Source organism: Erpetoichthys calabaricus, chromosome 2 (genome assembly GCF_900747795.2).
Source record: "Erpetoichthys calabaricus chromosome 2, fErpCal1.3, whole genome shotgun sequence".
Taxonomy (NCBI): Eukaryota; Metazoa; Chordata; class Cladistia; order Polypteriformes; family Polypteridae; genus Erpetoichthys; species Erpetoichthys calabaricus.
In genome coordinates this window covers 165,426,270-165,445,709 of record NC_041395.2, presented here as the reverse complement: position 1 = coordinate 165,445,709, position 19,440 = coordinate 165,426,270, and the positions used below count along the sequence as shown (strand labels likewise).

Here is a 19,440-nt window from a genome sequence, read left to right as displayed (position 1 = left end):
ATGACATCAGAATCCCTTTCCCCTAGTTAATTAGATTCAGGTTCCCCTAGTGAATCGCTAGTCAAACAAATGGGCTCTTCTGAGTTCTTGAACAAGTATCCCTCTCACAGATGTATAATGCTTACAACTCCCACAACCAGAGAAAAACAATGGTGGGAATACAGAAGGAAAGAAAGGGAAGCTCGTCAAACATTAGAACACTTGCTGATATGTGTTTGAGGTTCCGTTCTGATTTTTCGAAGAGCGTCAATTTCTATTCCCTATTTTTTTTTTTTTTTGTTTTGAATTAACTATCATTACATCTCTACCGCACAGGAGTATCACAAAACAAGATTTTGACTATTGGTGAAAAGATATGAGGTAACTGTGTAATCAGTGACCCCTTGTGATGCCTAATTCTGTAATTTCCCTGCTTCAGTGAGAACAAAATTCCTCAAGAACACTTCTTAACTTTAACAAGCATTCCATCCAGGAATAGTGTCAGTCCCAGCAGTAAAAAGTGATCTACGTATGACAATAAAATTTTTTAAACCGCAAAAAGAAAGGTCTTAAGCAGAGAATATTGCATGTAACAGTTACACTCATATAAAGAGGAGAAACAGAAAATAGGATCAGAGGAATCATAGGACAAATCAGAGACATGCAAAAAGCCAGGATGTCTGAAATTGTTGAAATAATTAGATGCGTTATTCATGGCACATCTGAAGCACAATTTTACGCGTTCAATCATTTGTAGGTTCAGATTTTTCAGTGTTGTTCAGAGAAGCTGTAGGATGATTTTTCAACCAGGAAGGACAGTATATTGACGAGAAAAATTCAAAGACGTTGATGCCTTGGACGTTGTTGAAGTATAACGGGAAACGGGAAGAGATAGTTATCCATTGTTTCTTTGCTTGCAGACAATCAAGATCAGTTTACTAGTGACCGAGAAAAACAATTCAAAAATAAAAATTCAGTGTAAAAAAATATCAGAATGAATAAGCAATGTGATATCACTAAAATGTTGAAGTTTCCCACCCCATGAATGGTTAACTTCCATTTCAGAAATTTACATTGTTCAGTTTATAGTATATTGTAATTAGAAGTTTTATCTGTGTTTTCTTGTGTATTGTTTAAATTAACCCATCCTTTAATTTGTTTCCTGTAACAGAGCCTGGTGTGGTGTACAATTTGACGATCAGTAATATCTCCACTAGCTCACTTTTTCTCAGCTGGACACCACCAAATGGCAACGTTGGAAGCTACAGAGTTGACGTTAGTGGATCCACAGTGATGAATGTGACCACGACTTCGGCATTTGCTAATCTAACTGGACTAATACCTGGAAGCATGTATACCCTCCAAGTTGTGGCCTTGGCTGTGGACAATATGACTGAAGGAGACGCAGTGGCAATCACGGGAATCACAAGTGAGCACACCTATCATCTGCTACCTGTAGATTTTTCGGTTGAATCTGTAATTTCCAAAAAACGGTGATAATCTTCCCAGTCACTTTTTACAATTGAACCACACGAATCAAAGATGGATTATTTGTCCTGCCCCCTTGTTTTCAGTGATATACAGTATTTCGATCCAAACGACACTGATAATATGCGAACATGACGGAACACTGATGAAAAATGGCTACAGTTAATGGAAGATTTTTCCGTGTTTTTGTCTAGATTTTAAATAAATGTAAACAAACTAGAAGTTTGAAATTAGCACTTTAAAAAAGAAATCAGACCTTAAATGTTTTCTCACTTCACTTAGTAACGCACTACTCCTTCAATATATTTGCAATAATAAAAAGGACTCTTAACCATACATTTTCAGTTATTCCCCGATTATTTGCAAGTTTGCTATTTTAAAAAAGCAGAGGTTTAGTAGGTAAGCCTGGCGTGACATTACAAAGTTTTGCTAACCTTTATAGCAATGGTCTTATTGTACGTAATCGAAAGAAAATCAGTCCAGTTTCTAGAATGTTATAGTGCTTCCTCAATACCTTTCCATTATGAATTTTGAAGTGAATGCAGAGACTCAATTGTACTGATATCAACATCTCCAACAACTTTATTGAACTCCACAGATAAATATGACATCAGAATCCCTTTCCCCTAGTTAATTAGATTCAGGTTCCCCTAGTGAATCGCTAGTCAAACAAATGGGCTCTTCTGAGTTCATGAACAAGTATCCCTCTCACAGATGTATAATGCTTACAACTCCCACAACCAGAGAAAAACAATGGTGGGAATACAGAAGGAAAGAAAGGGAAGCTCGTCAAACATTAGAACACTTGCTGATATGTGTTTGAGGTTCCGTTCTGATTTTTCGAAGAGCGTCAATTTCTATTCCCTATTTTTTTTTTTTTTTGTTTTGAATTAACTATCATTACATCTCTACCGCACAGGAGTATCACAAAACAAGATTTTGACTATTGGTGAAAAGATATGAGGTAACTGTGTAATCAGTGACCCCTTGTGATGCCTAATTCTGTAATTTCCCTGCTTCAGTGAGAACAAAATTCCTCAAGAACACTTCTTAACTTTAACAAGCATTCCATCCAGGAATAGTGTCAGTCCCAGCAGTAAAAAGTGATCTACGTATGACAATAAAATTTTTTAAACCGCAAAAAGAAAGGTCTTAAGCAGAGAATATTGCATGTAACAGTTACACTCATATAAAGAGGAGAAACAGAAAATAGGATCAGAGGAATCATAGGACAAATCAGAGACATGCAAAAAGCCTGGATGTCTGAAATTGTTGAAATAATTAGATGCGTTATTCATGGCACAGGGCGGCACGGTGGCGCAGTGGGTAGCGCTGCTGCCTCGCAGTTAGAAGACCTGGGGACCTGGGTTCGCTTCCCGGGTCCTCCCTGCGTGGAATTTGCATGTTCTCCCCGTGTCTGCGTGGGTTTTCTCCGGGCGCTCCGGTTTCCTCCCACAGTCCAGAGACATGTAGGTTAGGTGGATTGGCGATTCTGAATTGGCCCTAGTGTGTGCTTGGTGTGTGGGTGTGTTTGTGTGTGTCCTGCGGTGGGTTGGCACCCTGCCCAGGATTGGTTCCTGCCCTGTGCCCTGTGTTGGCTGGGATTGGCTCCGGCAGAAACCCGTGACCCTGTGTTCGGATTCAGCGGGTTGGATAATGGATGGATGGATTCATGGCACATCTGAAGCACAATTTTACGCGTTCAATCATTTGTAGGTTCAGATTTTTCAGTGTTGTTCAGAGAAGCTGTAGGATGATTTTTCAACCAGGAAGGACAGTATATTGACGAGAAAAATTCAAAGACGTTGATGCCTTGGACGTTGTTGAAGTATAACGGGAAACGGGAAGAGATAGTTATCCATTGTTTCTTTGCTTGCAGACAATCAAGATCAGTTTACTAGTGACCGAGAAAAACAATTCAAAAATAAAAATTCAGTGTAAAAAAATATCAGAATCAATAAGCAATGTGATATCACTAAAATGTTGAAGTTTCCCACCCCATGAATGGTTAACTTCCATTTCAGAAATTTACATTGTTCAGTTTATAGTATATTGTAATTAGAAGTTTTATCTGTGTTTTCTTCTGTATTGTTTAAATTAACCCATCCTTTAATTTGTTTCCTGTAACAGAGCCTGGTGTGGTGTACAATTTGACGATCAGTAATATCTCCACTAGCTCACTTTTTCTCAGCTGGACACCACCAAATGGCAACGTTGGAAGCTACAGAGTTGACGTTAGTGGATCCACAGTGATGAATGTGACCACGACTTCGGCATTTGCTAATCTAACTGGACTAATACCTGGAAGCATGTATACCCTCCAAGTTGTGGCCTTGGCTGTGGACAATATGACTGAAGGAGACGCAGTGGCAATCACGGGAATCACAAGTGAGCACACCTATCATCTGCTACCTGTAGATTTTTCGGTTGAATCTGTAATTTCCAAAAAACGGTGATAATCTTCCCAGTCACTTTTTACAATTGAACCACACGAATCAAAGATGGATTATTTGTCCTGCCCCCTTGTTTTCAGTGATATACAGTATTTCGATCCAAACGACACTGATAATATGCGAACATGACGGAACACTGATGAAAAATGGCTACAGATAATGGAAGATTTTTCCGTGTTTTTGTCTAGATTTTAAATAAATGTAAACAAACTAGAAGTTTGAAATTAGCACTTTAAAAAAGAAATCAGACCTTAAATGTTTTCTCACTTCACTTAGTAACGCACTACTCCTTCAATATATTTGCAATAATAAAAAGGACTCTTAACCATGCATTTTCAGTTATTCCCCGATTATTTGCAAGTTTGCTATTTTAAAAAAGCAGAGGTTTAGTAGGTAAGCCTGGCGTGACATTACAAAGTTTTGCTAACCTTTATAGCAATGGTCTTATTGTACGTAATCGAAAGAAAATCACTCAGGTTTCTAGAATGTTATAGTGCTTCCTCAATACCTTTCCATTATGAATTTTGAAGTGAATGCAGAGACTCAATTGTACTGATATCAACATCTCCAACAACTTTATTGAACTCCACAGATAAATATGACATCAGAATCCCTTTCCCCTAGTTAATTAGATTCAGGTTCCCCTAGTGAATCGCTAGTCAAACAAATGGGCTCTTCTGAGTTCATGAACAAGTATCCCTCTCACAGATGTATAATGCTTACAACTCCCACAACCAGAGAAAAACAATGGTGGGAATACAGAAGGAAAGAAAGGGAAGCTCGTCAAACATTAGAACACTTGCTGATATGTGTTTGAGGTTCCGTTCTGATTTTTCGAAGAGCGTCAATTTCTATTCCCTATTTTTTTTTTTTTTTGTTTTGAATTAACTATCATTACATCTCTACCGCACAGGAGTATCACAAAACAAGATTTTGACTATTGGTGAAAAGATATGAGGTAACTGTGTAATCAGTGACCCCTTGTGATGCCTAATTCTGTAATTTCCCTGCTTCAGTGAGAACAAAATTCCTCAAGAACACTTCTTAACTTTAACAAGCATTCCATCCAGGAATAGTGTCAGTCCCAGCAGTAAAAAGTGATCTACGTATGACAATAAAATTTTTTAAACCGCAAAAAGAAAGGTCTTAAGCAGAGAATATTGCATGTAACAGTTACACTCATATAAAGAGGAGAAACAGAAAATAGGATCAGAGGAATCATAGGACAAATCAGAGACATGCAAAAAGCCAGGATGTCTGAAATTGTTGAAATAATTAGACGCGTTATTCATGGCACATCTGAAGCACAATTTTACGCGTTCAATCATTTGTAGGTTCAGATTTTTCAGTGTTGTTCAGAGAAGCTGTAGGATGATTTTTCAACCAGGAAGGACAGTATATTGACGAGAAAAATTCAAAGACGTTGATGCCTTGGACGTTGTTGAAGTATAACGGGAAACGGGAAGAGATAGTTATCCATTGTTTCTTTGCTTGCAGACAATCAAGATCAGTTTACTAGTGACCGAGAAAAACAATTCAAAAATAAAAATTCAGTGTAAAAAAATATCAGAATCAATAAGCAATGTGATATCACTAAAATGTTGAAGTTTCCCACCCCATGAATGGTTAACTTCCATTTCAGAAATTTACATTGTTCAGTTTATAGTATATTGTAATTAGAAGTTTTATCTGTGTTTTCTTCTGTATTGTTTAAATTAACCCATCCTTTAATTTGTTTCCTGTAACAGAGCCTGGTGTGGTGTACAATTTGACGATCAGTAATATCTCCACTAGCTCACTTTTTCTCAGCTGGACACCACCAAATGGCAACGTTGGAAGCTACAGAGTTGACGTTAGTGGATCCACAGTGATGAATGTGACCACGACTTCGGCATTTGCTAATCTAACTGGACTAATACCTGGAAGCATGTATACCCTCCAAGTTGTGGCCTTGGCTGTGGACAATATGACTGAAGGAGACGCAGTGGCAATCACGGGAATCACAAGTGAGCACACCTATCATCTGCTACCTGTAGATTTTTCGGTTGAATCTGTAATTTCCAAAAAACGGTGATAATCTTCCCAGTCACTTTTTACAATTGAACCACATGAATCAAAGATGGATTATTTGTCCTGCCCCCTTGTTTTCAGTGATATACAGTATTTCAATCCAAACGACACTGATAATATGCGAACATGACGGAACACTGATGAAAAATGGCTACAGTTAATGGAAGATTTTTCCGTGTTTTTGTCTAGATTTTAAATAAATGTAAACAAACTAGAAGTTTGAAATTAGCACTTTAAAAAAGAAATCAGACCTTAAATGTTTTCTCACTTCACTTAGTAACGCACTACTCCTTCAATATATTTGCAATAATAAAAAGGACTCTTAACCATGCATTTTCAGTTATTCCCCGATTATTTGCAAGTTTGCTATTTTAAAAAAGCAGAGGTTTAGTAGGTAAGCCTGGCGTGACATTACAAAGTTTTGCTAACCTTTATAGCAATGGTCTTATTGTACGTAATCGAAAGAAAATCACTCAAGTTTCTAGAATGTTATAGTGCTTCCTCAATACCTTTCCATTATGAATTTTGAAGTGAATGCAGAGACTCAATTGTACTGATGTCAACATCTCCAACAACTTTATTGAACTCCACAGATAAATATGACATCAGAATCCCTTTCCCCTAGTTAATTAGATTCAGGTTCCCCTAGTGAATCGCTAGTCAAACAAATGGGCTCTTCTGAGTTCATGAACAAGTATCCCTCTCACAGATGTATAATGCTTACAACTCCCACAACCAGAGAAAAACAATGGTGGGAATACAGAAGGAAAGAAAGGGAAGCTCGTCAAACATTAGAACACTTGCTGATATGTGTTTGAGGTTCCGTTCTGATTTTTCGAAGAGCGTCAATTTCTATTCCCTATTTTTTTTTTTTTTTGTTTTGAATTAACTATCATTACATCTCTACCGCACAGGAGTATCACAAAACAAGATTTTGACTATTGGTGAAAAGATATGAGGTAACTGTGTAATCAGTGACCCCTTGTGATGCCTAATTCTGTAATTTCCCTGCTTCAGTGAGAACGAAATTCCTCAAGAACACTTCTTAACTTTAACAAGCATTTTATCCAGGAATAGTGTCAGTCCCAGCAGTAAAAAGTGATTTACGTATGAGAATAAAATTTTTTAAACCGCAAAAAGAAAGGTCTTAAGCAGAGAATATTGCATGTAACAGTTACACTCATATAAAGAGGAGAAACAGAAAATAGGATCAGAGGAATCATTGGACAAATCAGAGACATGGAAAAAGCCAGGATGTCTGAAATTGTTGAAATAATTAGACGCGTTATTCATGGCACATCTGAAGCACAATTTTATGCGTTCAATCATTTCTAGGTTCAGATTTTTCAGTGTTGTTCAGAGAAGCTGTAGGATGATTTTTCAACCAGGAAGGACAGTATATTGACGAGAAAAATTCAAAGACGTTGATGCCTTGGACGTTGTTGAAGTATAACGGGAAACGGGAAGAGATAGTTATCCATTGTTTCTTTGCTTGCAGACAATCAAGATCAGTTTACTAGTGACCGAGAAAAACAATTCAAAAATAAAAATTCAGTGTAAAAAAATATCAGAATCAATAAGCAATGTGATATCACTAAAATGTTGAAGTTTCCCACCCCATGAATGGTTAACTTCTATTTCGGAAACTTACATTGTTCAGTTTATAGTATATTGTAATTAGAAGTTTTATCTGTGTTTTCTTCTGTATTGTTTAAATTAACCCATCCTTTAATTTGTTTCCTGTAACAGAGCCTGGTGTGGTGTACAATTTGACGATCAGTAATACCTCCACTAGCTCACTTTTTGTCAGCTGGACACCACCAAATGGCAACGTTGGAAGCTACAGAGTTGACGTTAGTGGATCCACAGTGATGAATGTGACCACAACTTCGGCATTTGCTAATCTAACTGGACTAATACCTGGAAGCATGTATACCCTCCAAGTTGTGGCCTTGGCTGTGAACAATATGACTGAAGGAGACGCAGTGGCAATCACGGGAATCACAAGTGAGCACACCTATCATCTGCTACCTGTAGATTTTTCGGTTGAATCTGTAATTTCCAAAAAACGGTGATAATCTTCCCAGTCACTTTTTACAATTGAACCACACGAATCAAAGATGGATTATTTGTCCTGCCCCCTTGTTTTCAGTGATATACAGTCTTTCGATCCAAACGACACTGATAATATGCGAACATGACGGAACACTGATGAAAAATGGCTACAGATAATGGAAGATTTTTCCGTGTTTTTGTCAAGATTTTAAATAAATGTAAACAAACTAGAAGTTTGAAATTAGCACTTTAAAAAAGAAATCAAACCTTAAATGTTTTCTCACTTCACTTAGTAACGCACTGCTCTTTCAATCTATTTGCAATAATAAAAAGGACTCTTAACCATGCATTTTCAGTTATTCCCCGATTCTTTGCAAGTTTGCTATTTTAAAAAAGCAGAGGTTTAGTAGGTAAGCCTGCGTGACATTACAAAGTTTTGCTAACCTTTATAGCAATGGTCTTATTGTACGTAATCGAAAGAAAATCACTCCAGTTTCTAGAATGTTATAGTGCTTCCTCAATACCTTTCCATTATGAATTTTGAAGTGAATGCAGAGACTCAATTGTACTGATATCAACATCTCCAACAACTTTATTGAACTCCACAGATAAATATGACATCAGATTCCCTGTCCCCTAGTTAATTACATTCAGGTTCCCCAAGTGAATTGCTAGTCAAACAAGTGGGCTTTTCTGAGTTCATGAGCAAGTATCCCTCTCACAGATGTATAATGCTTACAACTCGTACAACCAGAGAAGAACATACAATGGAATACAGAAGGAAAGAAAGGGAGGCTCATCAAACATTAGACCGTTCACCGATATGTGTTTTAGGTTACGTTTTGATTTTTTTGAAGTGCTTCACCTTCTATTCCCTATTTTTTTTCTTATTTTGTTTTGAATTACATGTCATTTTATGTCTACATTATGGGAGTATCACAAGAAAAGATTTTGACTATTGGTGAGAAGTTATGCGGTAACTGTGTAATAAGTGACACCTTGTGATGCCGAAATATGTAATTTCACTGTTTCAGTGACAAAGAAATTCCTCAAGAACACTTCTTAACTTTAACAAGCATTCCATCCAGGAATAGTGTCAGTTCCAGCAGTAAATAGTAATGTACATATGACATTAAAATTTTTTAAACCGCAAAAAGAAAGGTCTTAAGCAGAGAATATTGCATGTAACAGTTACACTCATATAAAGAGGAGAAATAGAAAATAGGATAAGAGGAATCATGGGTGAAATCAGTGACTGCAAAAAGCCGGGATATCTGAAATTGTTGACATAATTACATGCGTTAATCATGGCACATCTGAAGCACAATTTTACGCGTTCAATCATTTGTAGGTTCAGATTTTTCAGTGTTGTTCAGAGAAGCTGTAGGATGATTTTCCAACCAGGAAGGACAGTATAAAGTATTGACGAGATAAATTCAAGGACGTTGATGCCTGGGACATTGTTGAAGTATAATGGGAAACGGGAAGAGATAGTTAAGCATTGTTTCTTTGCTTGTAGACAGTCGAGATCAGTTTACTAGTGATGGAGAAAAACAATTCAAAAATAAAAATTCAGTGTAAAAAAATGTCAGAATCAATAAGCGATGTGATATCACTAAAATGCGGAAGTTTCACACCCCATGAAAATCTAACTTCTATTTCAGAAACTTACATTGTGGAGTTTGTAGTATACTGTAATTAAAAGTTTAATCTGTGTTTGATAATGCACTCTGTATTGTTTATTTTAACCCATCTTTTAATTTTTTTTCCTGCAACAGAGCCTGGTGTGGTTAACAATTTAAGGATCAGTGATATCACCACTAGCTCACTTACTCTCAACTGGACACCACCAAACGGCAATGTTGGAAGCTACAGAGTTGACGTTAGTGGATCCACAGTGATGAATGTGACCACGACTTCGGGATTTGCTAATTTAACTGGACTAATACCTGGAAACATGTATACCCTCCAAGTTGTGGCCTTGGCTGTGGACAATATGACTAAAGGAGATGCAGTGGCAATCACGGGTTTCACAAGTGAGTATGCCTATCATCTGCTACCTGTAGATTTTTCGGTTGAATCTGTAATTTCCAGAAAACGGTCATAATCTTTCCAGTTGTTTCTTAAAATTGAACCACCCAAATTGAAGAATCGTTATTTCTCCTGCCCCCTTCTTTTCACTGATATACAGTCCTGCAGTTCCAAACGACTCTGACAAGATGTGAGCATGACGGAACACTGATGAATAATGGCTACACTTAATGATAGATTTTTCCGTTTTTTTCTGTAGATGTTAAGTTAAATGTAAACAAAGTAGAAGATTGAAATACTCACTTTAAATAAGAAATCAAACCTTAAATGTCATTTCATTTCACTTAGTAGGGCACTGCTGTTTCAATCTACAGTACTGGGAACAATAAAAGGACTCTTCATGACTCTTTTTCAGTTCTTTCCAGATAATTATCTAGTTTGCTATTTTTAAAGTCAGAGGTGTAGCAGGTAAGCCTAGCGTGACATTACATAGGTTTTACTAAGTTTTATAGCAATGGTCTTATTGTACATTATCGAAAGAAACACACTCCAACTTCTAGAATGTTATAGTGCTTCCTCATTGCCTTTCCATTATGAATATTGAAGTGAATGCAGAGACTCAATTGTACTGATATCAACATCTCCAACAACTTTATTGAACTCCAGAGATAAATATGACATCAGAATCCCTTTCCCCTAGTTAATTAGATTCAGGATCCCCTAATGAATCGCTAGTCAAACAAGTGGGCTCTTCTGAGTTCATGAACAAGTATCCCTCTCACAGATGTATAATGCTTACAACTCCCACAACCAGAGAAGAACATTGGTGGGAATACAGAGGGAAAGAAAGGGAAGCTCGTCAAACATTAGAACACTTGCTGATATGTGTTTGAGGTCCCGTTCTGATTTTTTGAAGAGTGTCAATTTCTATTCCCTATTTTTTTTTTTTTTGTTTTGAATTAACTATCATTACATCTCTACCGCGCAGGAGTATCACAAAACAAGATTTTGACTATTGGTGAAAAGATATGAGGTAACTGTGTAATCAGTGACCCCTTGTGATGCCTAATTCTGTAATTTCCCTGCTTCAATGAGAACGAAATTCCTCAAGAACACTTCTTAACTTTAACAAGCATTCCATCCAGGAATAGTGTCAGTCCCAGCAGTCAAAAGTGATCTACGTATGACATTAAAATTTTTTAAACCGCAAAAAGAAAGGTCTTCAGCAGAGACTATTGCATGTAACAGTTACACTCATATAAAGAGAACAAACAGAAAATAGGATCAGAGGAATCATAGGACAAATCAGAGACATGCAAAAAGCCAGGGTGTCTGAAATTGTTGAAATAATTAGATGCGTCAATCATGGCACATCTGTAGCACAATTTTACGCGTTCAGTCATTTGTAGGTTCAGATTTTTCAGTGTTGTTCAGAGATGCTGTAGGATGATTTTTCAACCAGGAAGGACAGTATATTGACGAGAAAAATTCAATGACGTTGATGCCTGGGACGTTGTTGAAGTATAACGGGAAGCGGGAAGAGATAGTTATCCATTGTTTCTTTACTTGCAGACAGTCGAGATCAGTTTACTAGTGACCGAGAAAAACAATTTAAAAATAAAAATTCAGTGTAAAAAAAATATCAGAATCAATAAGCAATGTGATATCACTAAAATGTTGAAGTTTCCCACCCCATGAATAGTTAACTTTTATTTTAGAAACTTACATTGTGCAGTTTATAGTATACTGTAATTAGAAGTTTTATCTGTGTTTTCTGCTGTATTGTTTAATTTAACCCATCCTTTAATTTTTTTTCCTGCAACAGAGCCTGATGTGGTTAACAATTTAAGGATCAGTGATATCACCGCTAGCTCACTTTCTCTGAACTGGACACCACCAAATGGCAACGTTGGAAGCTACAGAGTTGACGTTCCTGGATCCACAGTGATGAATGTGACCACGACTTCGGCATTTGCAAATCTAACTGGACTAACTCCCGGAAGCATGTATACCCTTCAAGTTGTGGCCTTGGCTGTGGACAATGTGACTAAAGGAGATGCAGTGGCAATCACGGGTTTCACAAGTGAGTACGCCTATCATCTGGTACCTGGAGTTTTTTCGGTTGAATCTGTAATTTCTAAAAAACGGTGATAATCTTTCTAGTCGCTTCTTAAAATTGAACCACACACATTGAAGATTGGTTATTTCTCCTGCCCCCTTCTTTTCACTGATATACAGTCCTGCATCTCCAAAGACTCTGACAAGATGTGAGCATGACGGAACACTGGTTTAAAATGGCTACACTTAATGGAAGATTTTTCCATTTTTTTCTGTAAATGTTAAGTTAAATGTAAACAAAGTAGAAGTTTGAAATACTCACTTTAAATAAGAAATCAAACCTTAATTATCATTTCATTTCACTTAGCAGGGCACTGCTCTTTCAATCTACAGTACTTGGAACAATTTAAAGGACTCTTAATGACTCTTTTTCAGTTTTTGCCAGATAATTATCTAGTTTGCTATTTTAAAATAGCAGAAGTTTAGTTGGTAAGCCTGGTGTGACATTACATAGGTTTTGCTAACCTTTATAGCAATGGTCTTATTGTACTTAATCTGAAGAAAATCACTCCAGTTTCTAGAATGTTATAGTGCTTCCTCATTGCCTTTCCATTATGAATATTGAAGTGAATGCAGAGACTCAATTGTACTGATATCAAAATCTCCAACAACTTTATTGAACTCCACAGATAAATATAATATCAGATTCCCTGTCCCCTAGTTAATTACATTCAGGTTCCCCAAGTGAATTGCTAGTCAAACAAGTGGGCTTTTCTGAGTTCATGAGCAAGTATCCCTCTCACAGATGTATAATGCTTACAACTCGTACAACCAGAGAAGAACATAGAATGGAATACAGAAGGAAAGAAAGGGAGGCTCATCAAACATTAGAGCGTTCATCGATATGTGTTTTAGGTTACGTTTTGATTTTTTTGAAGTGCTTCACCTTCTATTCCCTATTTTTTTTCTTATTTTGTTTTGAATTACATGTCATTATATGTCTACATTATGGGAGTATCACAAGAAAAGATTTTGACTATTGGTGAGAAGTTATGCGGTAACTGTGTAATAAGTGACACCTTGTAATGCCGAAATATGTAATTTCACTGTTTCAGTGACAAAGAAATTCCTCAAGAGCACTCCTTAACTTTTACAAGCATTCCAGCCAGGAGTAGTGTCATTTCCAGCAGTAAATAGTAATGTACATATGACATTAAAATTTTTAAACCGAAAAAATGAAGGTCTTAAGCAGAGAATATTGCATGTAACAGTTACATTCATATATAGAGGAGAAATAGAATATAGGATAAGAGGAATCATGGGTGAAATCAGTGACTGCAAAAAGCCGGGATATCTGAAATTGTTGACATAATTACATGCGTTAATCATGGCACATCTGAATGACAATTTCATATGTTCAATCTTTTGTAGGTTCAGATTTTTCAGTGTTTTTCAGAGAACCTGTTGGATGATTTTCCAACCAGGAAGGACAGTATAAAGTATTGACGAGATAAATTCAAGGACGTTGATGCCTGGGACATTGTTGAAGTATAATGGGAAACGGGAAGAGATAGTTAAGCATTGTTTCTTTGCTTGTAGACAGTCGATATCAGTTTACTAGTGATGGAGAAAAACAATTCAAAAATAAAAATTCAGTGTAAAAAAATGTCAGAATCAATAAGCGATGTGATATCACTAAAATGAGGAAGTTTCACACCCCATGAAAATCTAACTTCTATTTCAGAAACTTACATTGTGGAGTTTGTAGTATATTGTAATTAAAAGTTTAATCTGTGTTCGATAATGCACTCTGTATTGTTTATTTTAACCCATCTTTTAATTTTTTTTCCTGCAACAGAGCCTGGTGTGGTTAACAATTTAAGGATCAGTGATATCACCACTAGCTCACTTACTCTCAACTGGACACCACCAAACGGCAATGTTGGAAGCTACAGAGTTGACGTTAGTGGATCCACAGTGATGAATGTGACCACGACTTCGGGATTTGCTAATTTAATTGGACTAATACCTGGAAACATGTATACCCTCCAAGTTGTGGCCTTGGCTGTGGACAATATGACTAAAGGAGATGCAGTGGCAATCATGGGTTTCACAAGTGAGTATGCCTATCATCTGCTACCTGTAGATTTTTCGGTTGAATCTGTAATTTCCAGAAAACGGTCATAATCTTTCCAGTTGTTTCTTAAAATTGAACCACCCAAATTGAAGAATCGTTATTTCTCCTGCCCCCTTCTTTTCACTGATATACAGTCCTGCAGTTCCAAACGACTCTGACAAGATGTGAGCATGACGGAACACTGATGAAAAATGGCTACACTTAATGATAGATTTTTCCGTTTTTTTCTCTAGATGTTAAGTTAAATGTAAACAAAGTAGAAGATTGAAATACTCACTTTAAATAAGAAATCAAACCTTAAATGTCATTTCATTTCACTTAGTAGGGCACTGCTCTTTCAATCTACAGTACTTGGAACAATAAAAGGACTCTTCATGACTCTTTTTCAGTTCTTTCCAGATAATTATCTAGTTTGCTATTTTTAAAGTCAGAGGTGTAGCAGGTAAGCCTAGCGTGACATTACATAGGTTTTACTAAGTTTTATAGCAATGGTCTTATTGTACATTATCGAAAGAAACACACTCCAACTTCTAGAATGTTATAGTGCTTCCTCATTGCCTTTCCATTATGAATATTGAAGTGAATGCAGAGACTCAATTGTAATGATATCAGAAGCACCAACAACTTTATTGAACTCCACAGATAAATTTGACAGTAGATTCCCTGTCCCCTATTTAATTGGATTCAGGTTCCCCAAGTGAATTGCTAGTCAAAGAAGTGGGCTCGTCTGAGTTAATGAACAAGTATTTCTATAAAAGATGTATAATGCTTACAACTCCTACAACCAGAGAAGAACATTGGTGGGAATACAGATGGAAAGAAAGGGACGCTCATCAAACATTAGAGCCTTCGCTGATATGTGTTTGAGGTTCTGTTTTGATTTTTTTGCTTCACTTTCTATTCCCTATTTTTTTTCTAATTTTTTTTTTAATTACCTGTCATTACATTTCTACCGTACGGGAGTATCACAAAAAAAGAATTTGACTATTGGTGAGAAGTTATGCGGTAACTGTTTTATAGGTGACGCCTTGTGATGCCTAAATATGTAATTTAACTGCTTCAGTGACAAAGAAATTCCTCAAGAGCACTTCTTAACTCTGACAAGCATTCCAGCCAATAGTAGTGTCAGTTCCAGCAGTAAAAGTTTTTTCCACCCTGCCTGGATAAATACACGTATAGCCGGCAGGATATTTTATCTATCGGTTTACGGAGCGAGAGTTGCTCGACCTCCGAGTTTCTCCGCGTCCACAACATTCCGAACGACATCGCACGAACACCGGGCTCTCCGTGGATTACAATCCCAGCTTCGAGGAGCCGGCGGCGGCGCAAAGAACGTAAACAAAAGAGGGGGTGCAGAGGCGGCGTGCTAGTGAGGCTAAGGAAGCAGCCACACAAACCACTGCTTCCAAGCATTTTCTCCTCAAATGTGAGGTCGCTGGCAAACAAACTGGACGAGTGGCAGCTGCGGATTGCAACGGAAAAGATCATCAGGGACTGCTGCATCCTGCTGATCACGGAGACGTGGCTTAATCCACTCATACCGGACACGGCGATCAAGATAGCAGGCCACACAGCACACAGGCAAGACAGGACAGAGCACTCCGGTAAGAAGAGACGAGGGGGGCTGTGCATTTATGTGAACAATAGCTGGTGCACAAATTCCACCATAGTCACCAGACACTGCTCTCCAGACGTGGAGTTTATGACAATTAAATGCAGACCCATATACCTCCCCCGTGAATTCAATGCTATACTGCTAACTGCTGTGTACATAGCACCAGATGCTAATGCTAACTCGGCTCTGGGGCTTTTGCATGACACCATCAGCAGTAAACAGAGCAAGTATCCTGAGGCTGTTCACATCATTTCTGGGGACTTTAATCATGCAGATCTGAAACCAGTTCTCCCTCAATTCCATCAACACATAAAGTGTGCAACTAGGGGAGTAAAAACACTGGACAAGTTGTACACAAACATCAGACAGGCCTATAGGGCTAAACCCCTAGCACACCTTGGCCAGTCTGATCATACATCTCTGCTTCTAATCCCTGCATATACTCCCCTCAGGAAACAAGCTCCCATTATGACCAGGACTGTTACCATATGGCCCGAGGAGGCCTCCCAACAGTTGCAGGACTGCTTCCAGAGAACCGATTGGGAGGTTTTCTATCACCAAGACTTGGAGTACCACACTACGGCAGTCCTGGATTACATCAGGTTCTGCACGGACAACGTCACCAGGGACAGACACATAAGGATTTATCCTAACAGGAAGCCCTGGATGACGAGGGATGTCCAGAGTCTGCTGAAAGCTAGGAATACTGCTTTCAGGTCTGGGGATGGGGCTCTTTACAGTGTAGCCAGAGCGAACCTGAAGAGAGGCATCCGAGAGGCCAAGGCAGCATACAGAAGGAGGATAGAAGATCATCTGAGGAGTAACAACACTAGGCAGGTGTGGCAGGGTGTCCAGCACATCACCGGCTACAAATCCAGCAACTCCTTGGCCGCTGAGGGAGACGCTTCTCTGGCAGAGGAGCTGAACATCTTCTTTGCCCGCTTTGAGGCGACACCAACAGCAGCTCCATCACAACAGCCTGTTCACAACAGTAGTATACTCACAGTGGAAGAGTGTGAGGTGAGGCGGGTGATGAGGAAAGTGAACCCGAGGAAGGCTGCAGGACCCGACGGTGTGGCTGGACGGGTGCTGAAAGACTGTGCAGATCAACTGGCCAGAATCTTCACCAGGATTTTCAACCAGTCCCTGTCCCAGGCCACTGTCCCATCCTGCCTCAAGTCCTCAATCATTGTTCCGCTACCGAAAAAATCCAACACGAACAGTCTGAATGATTTCCGCCCAGTGGCACTCACATCTGTCATCATGAAGTGCTTTGAGAAACTGGTGCGGAGTCATATCATCGCCTGCCTGCCAGCAGACCTGGACCCATTTCAATTTGCTTACAAAGCAAAGAGATCCACGGAGGATGCTGTGGCCACAGCCCTTCATGCTGCCCTGACCCACCTGGAGCAGCAGGGGAGTTACACCAGACTGCTCTTTGTAGACTTCAGCTCGGCGTTTAACACCATCCTCCCACAACGACTGGTGTCCAAACTGGCAGATCTGGGACTTCCATCACTCACCTGCAGTTGGATACTGGACTTCCTGTCGGGTCGCTCCCAGAGGGTCAGGCTGGGTCTCCACACATCCACTGCTCTCAGCCTCAACACTGGGACGTCGCAGGGTTGTGTGCTCAGCCCGCTCCTCTACACCTTCTACACATATGACTGTGTCCCCACTCACCATAGCAACAAGATTATAAAGTTTGCGGATGACACGACGGTGGTCGGACTCATCTCGGGCAAGGAGGGTGAGCTAGCATACAGGGACGAGGTGGAGCGACTGTCAGAGTGGTGCACAGTCAATAACCTGCTCCTCAACAACAAAAAAACAAAGGAGCTTGTTATTGACTTTAGGAAAAACAAAACTGACATCCAGCCACTCATCATTGGCGGGGCCTGTGTGGAGAGGGTCCCGGTGTTCAGGTTTCTGGGTATGGAGCTGGAGGATGACCTGACCTGGAGCGCCAACACCAAGGAGCTGCTAAAGAAGGCGTAGCAGAGACTGTATTTTCTGAGAATTCTCAGAAAGAACCACCTCCCAAAAAATCTGCTCCTTGCTTTTTATCATTGTTCCATCGAGAGTGTGCTCACGTACGGACTGTGTGTGTGGTACGGCAGGTGCACTTCCTCAGAAAAGAAAGCGCTCCACAGGGTCGTCAGGATAGCGGAGAGAACAGGTTGTACCCTCCCCACTCTGGAACAAATCTACACCTCCAGAAGCCGCAAAAAAGCTATAGACATTTCACAGGACTCATCACATCCCGGTCATTGCCTCTTCCAGCTTTTGCCATCGGGCAAGAGATACAGAGCTATGAAAACTAGGACAAACCGCCTTAAAAACAGCTTTTATCCGAAAGCAATCATGGCCCTGAACTCAGAATAAAACTGCTCCATATTATTCTTTCAATGTGCAATATAGACCTTAAGTCAACAAGTGCAATTTGTATATTTATTACTATTCGGTTTGTTATTATTTTCTCTCTTCTTGTCTTTTTGTCTTTTTAACTCTTATTCCTCACACTAAGTCGATTGCACCTTCAATTTCGTTGTTCCTTTGTAAAAGTGACAATGACAATAAAGATCTATCTGTCAATCTATCTATCCATCCATCCATTTTCCAACCCGCTGAATCCGAACACAGGGTCACGGGGGTCTGCTGGAGCCAATCCCAGCCAACACAGGGCACAAGGCAGGGAACCAATCCTGGGCAGGGTGCCAACCCACCGCAGGACACACACAAACACCAAGCACACACTAGGGCCAATGTAGAATCGCCAATCCACCTAACCTGCATGTCTTTGGACTGTGGGAGGAAACCGGAGCGCCCGGAGGAAACCCACGCAGACACGGGGAGAACATGTAAACTCCACGCAGGGAGGACCCGGGAAGCGAACCCAGGTCCCCAGATCTCCCAACTGCGAGGCAGCAGCGCTACCCACTGCGCCACCGTGCCACCCACGATCCATCTATCTAAAAAGTAATCCACGTATGAAATTTAAATTTTTAAACCACAAAAACCAAGGTCTTAAGCAGAGAATATTGCATGTAACAGTTACATTCATATAAAAAGGAGAAAAATAATATAGGATAAGAGGAATCATGGGTGAAATCAGTGACCGCAAAAAGCCAGGATATCTGAAATTGTTGAAATAATTAGAATGCATTAATCATGGCACATCTGAAGTACAATTTTACACATTCAATCATTTGTAGGTTCAGATTTTTCAGTGTTTTTCAGAGAACATCTTGGACGATTTTTCAACCAGGAAGGACAGTATATTGATGAGAAAATTCAATGACGTTGATGCCTGGGACATTGTTGAAGTTTGATGCGAAACGGGAAGAGATGGTTATCAATTGTTTCTTTGCTTGCAGACAGTCGAGATCAGTTTACTAGAGATGGAGAAAAACAATTCAAAAATAAAAATTCAGTGTAAAAAAATGTCAGAATACATAAGCGATGTGATATCACTAAAATGTAAAATTCTATTTCAGAAACTTACCTTGTGCAGTTTATATTATACTGTAGTTAGAAGTTTTATCTGTGTTCTC

The 19,440-nt window shown here is 39.1% G+C and overlaps 1 protein-coding gene across 1 annotated transcript in view; it reads left to right on the top strand.

The window, feature by feature from the left end:
- The window catches only part of LOC114645459 (receptor-type tyrosine-protein phosphatase eta-like), a 104,345-nt gene that overhangs the window by 42,774 nt on the left and 42,131 nt on the right, over nt 1-19,440 (top strand). Inside the window, exons 7-11 of the mRNA XM_051922877.1 lie at nt 3,598-3,855; nt 5,669-5,926; nt 7,740-7,910; nt 9,995-10,081; nt 11,902-12,159. Coding sequence (XP_051778837.1) covers nt 3,598-3,855; nt 5,669-5,926; nt 7,740-7,910; nt 9,995-10,081; nt 11,902-12,159 — 1,032 coding nt within the window. The remainder of the gene's footprint in view (nt 1-3,597; nt 3,856-5,668; nt 5,927-7,739; nt 7,911-9,994; nt 10,082-11,901; nt 12,160-19,440) is intronic.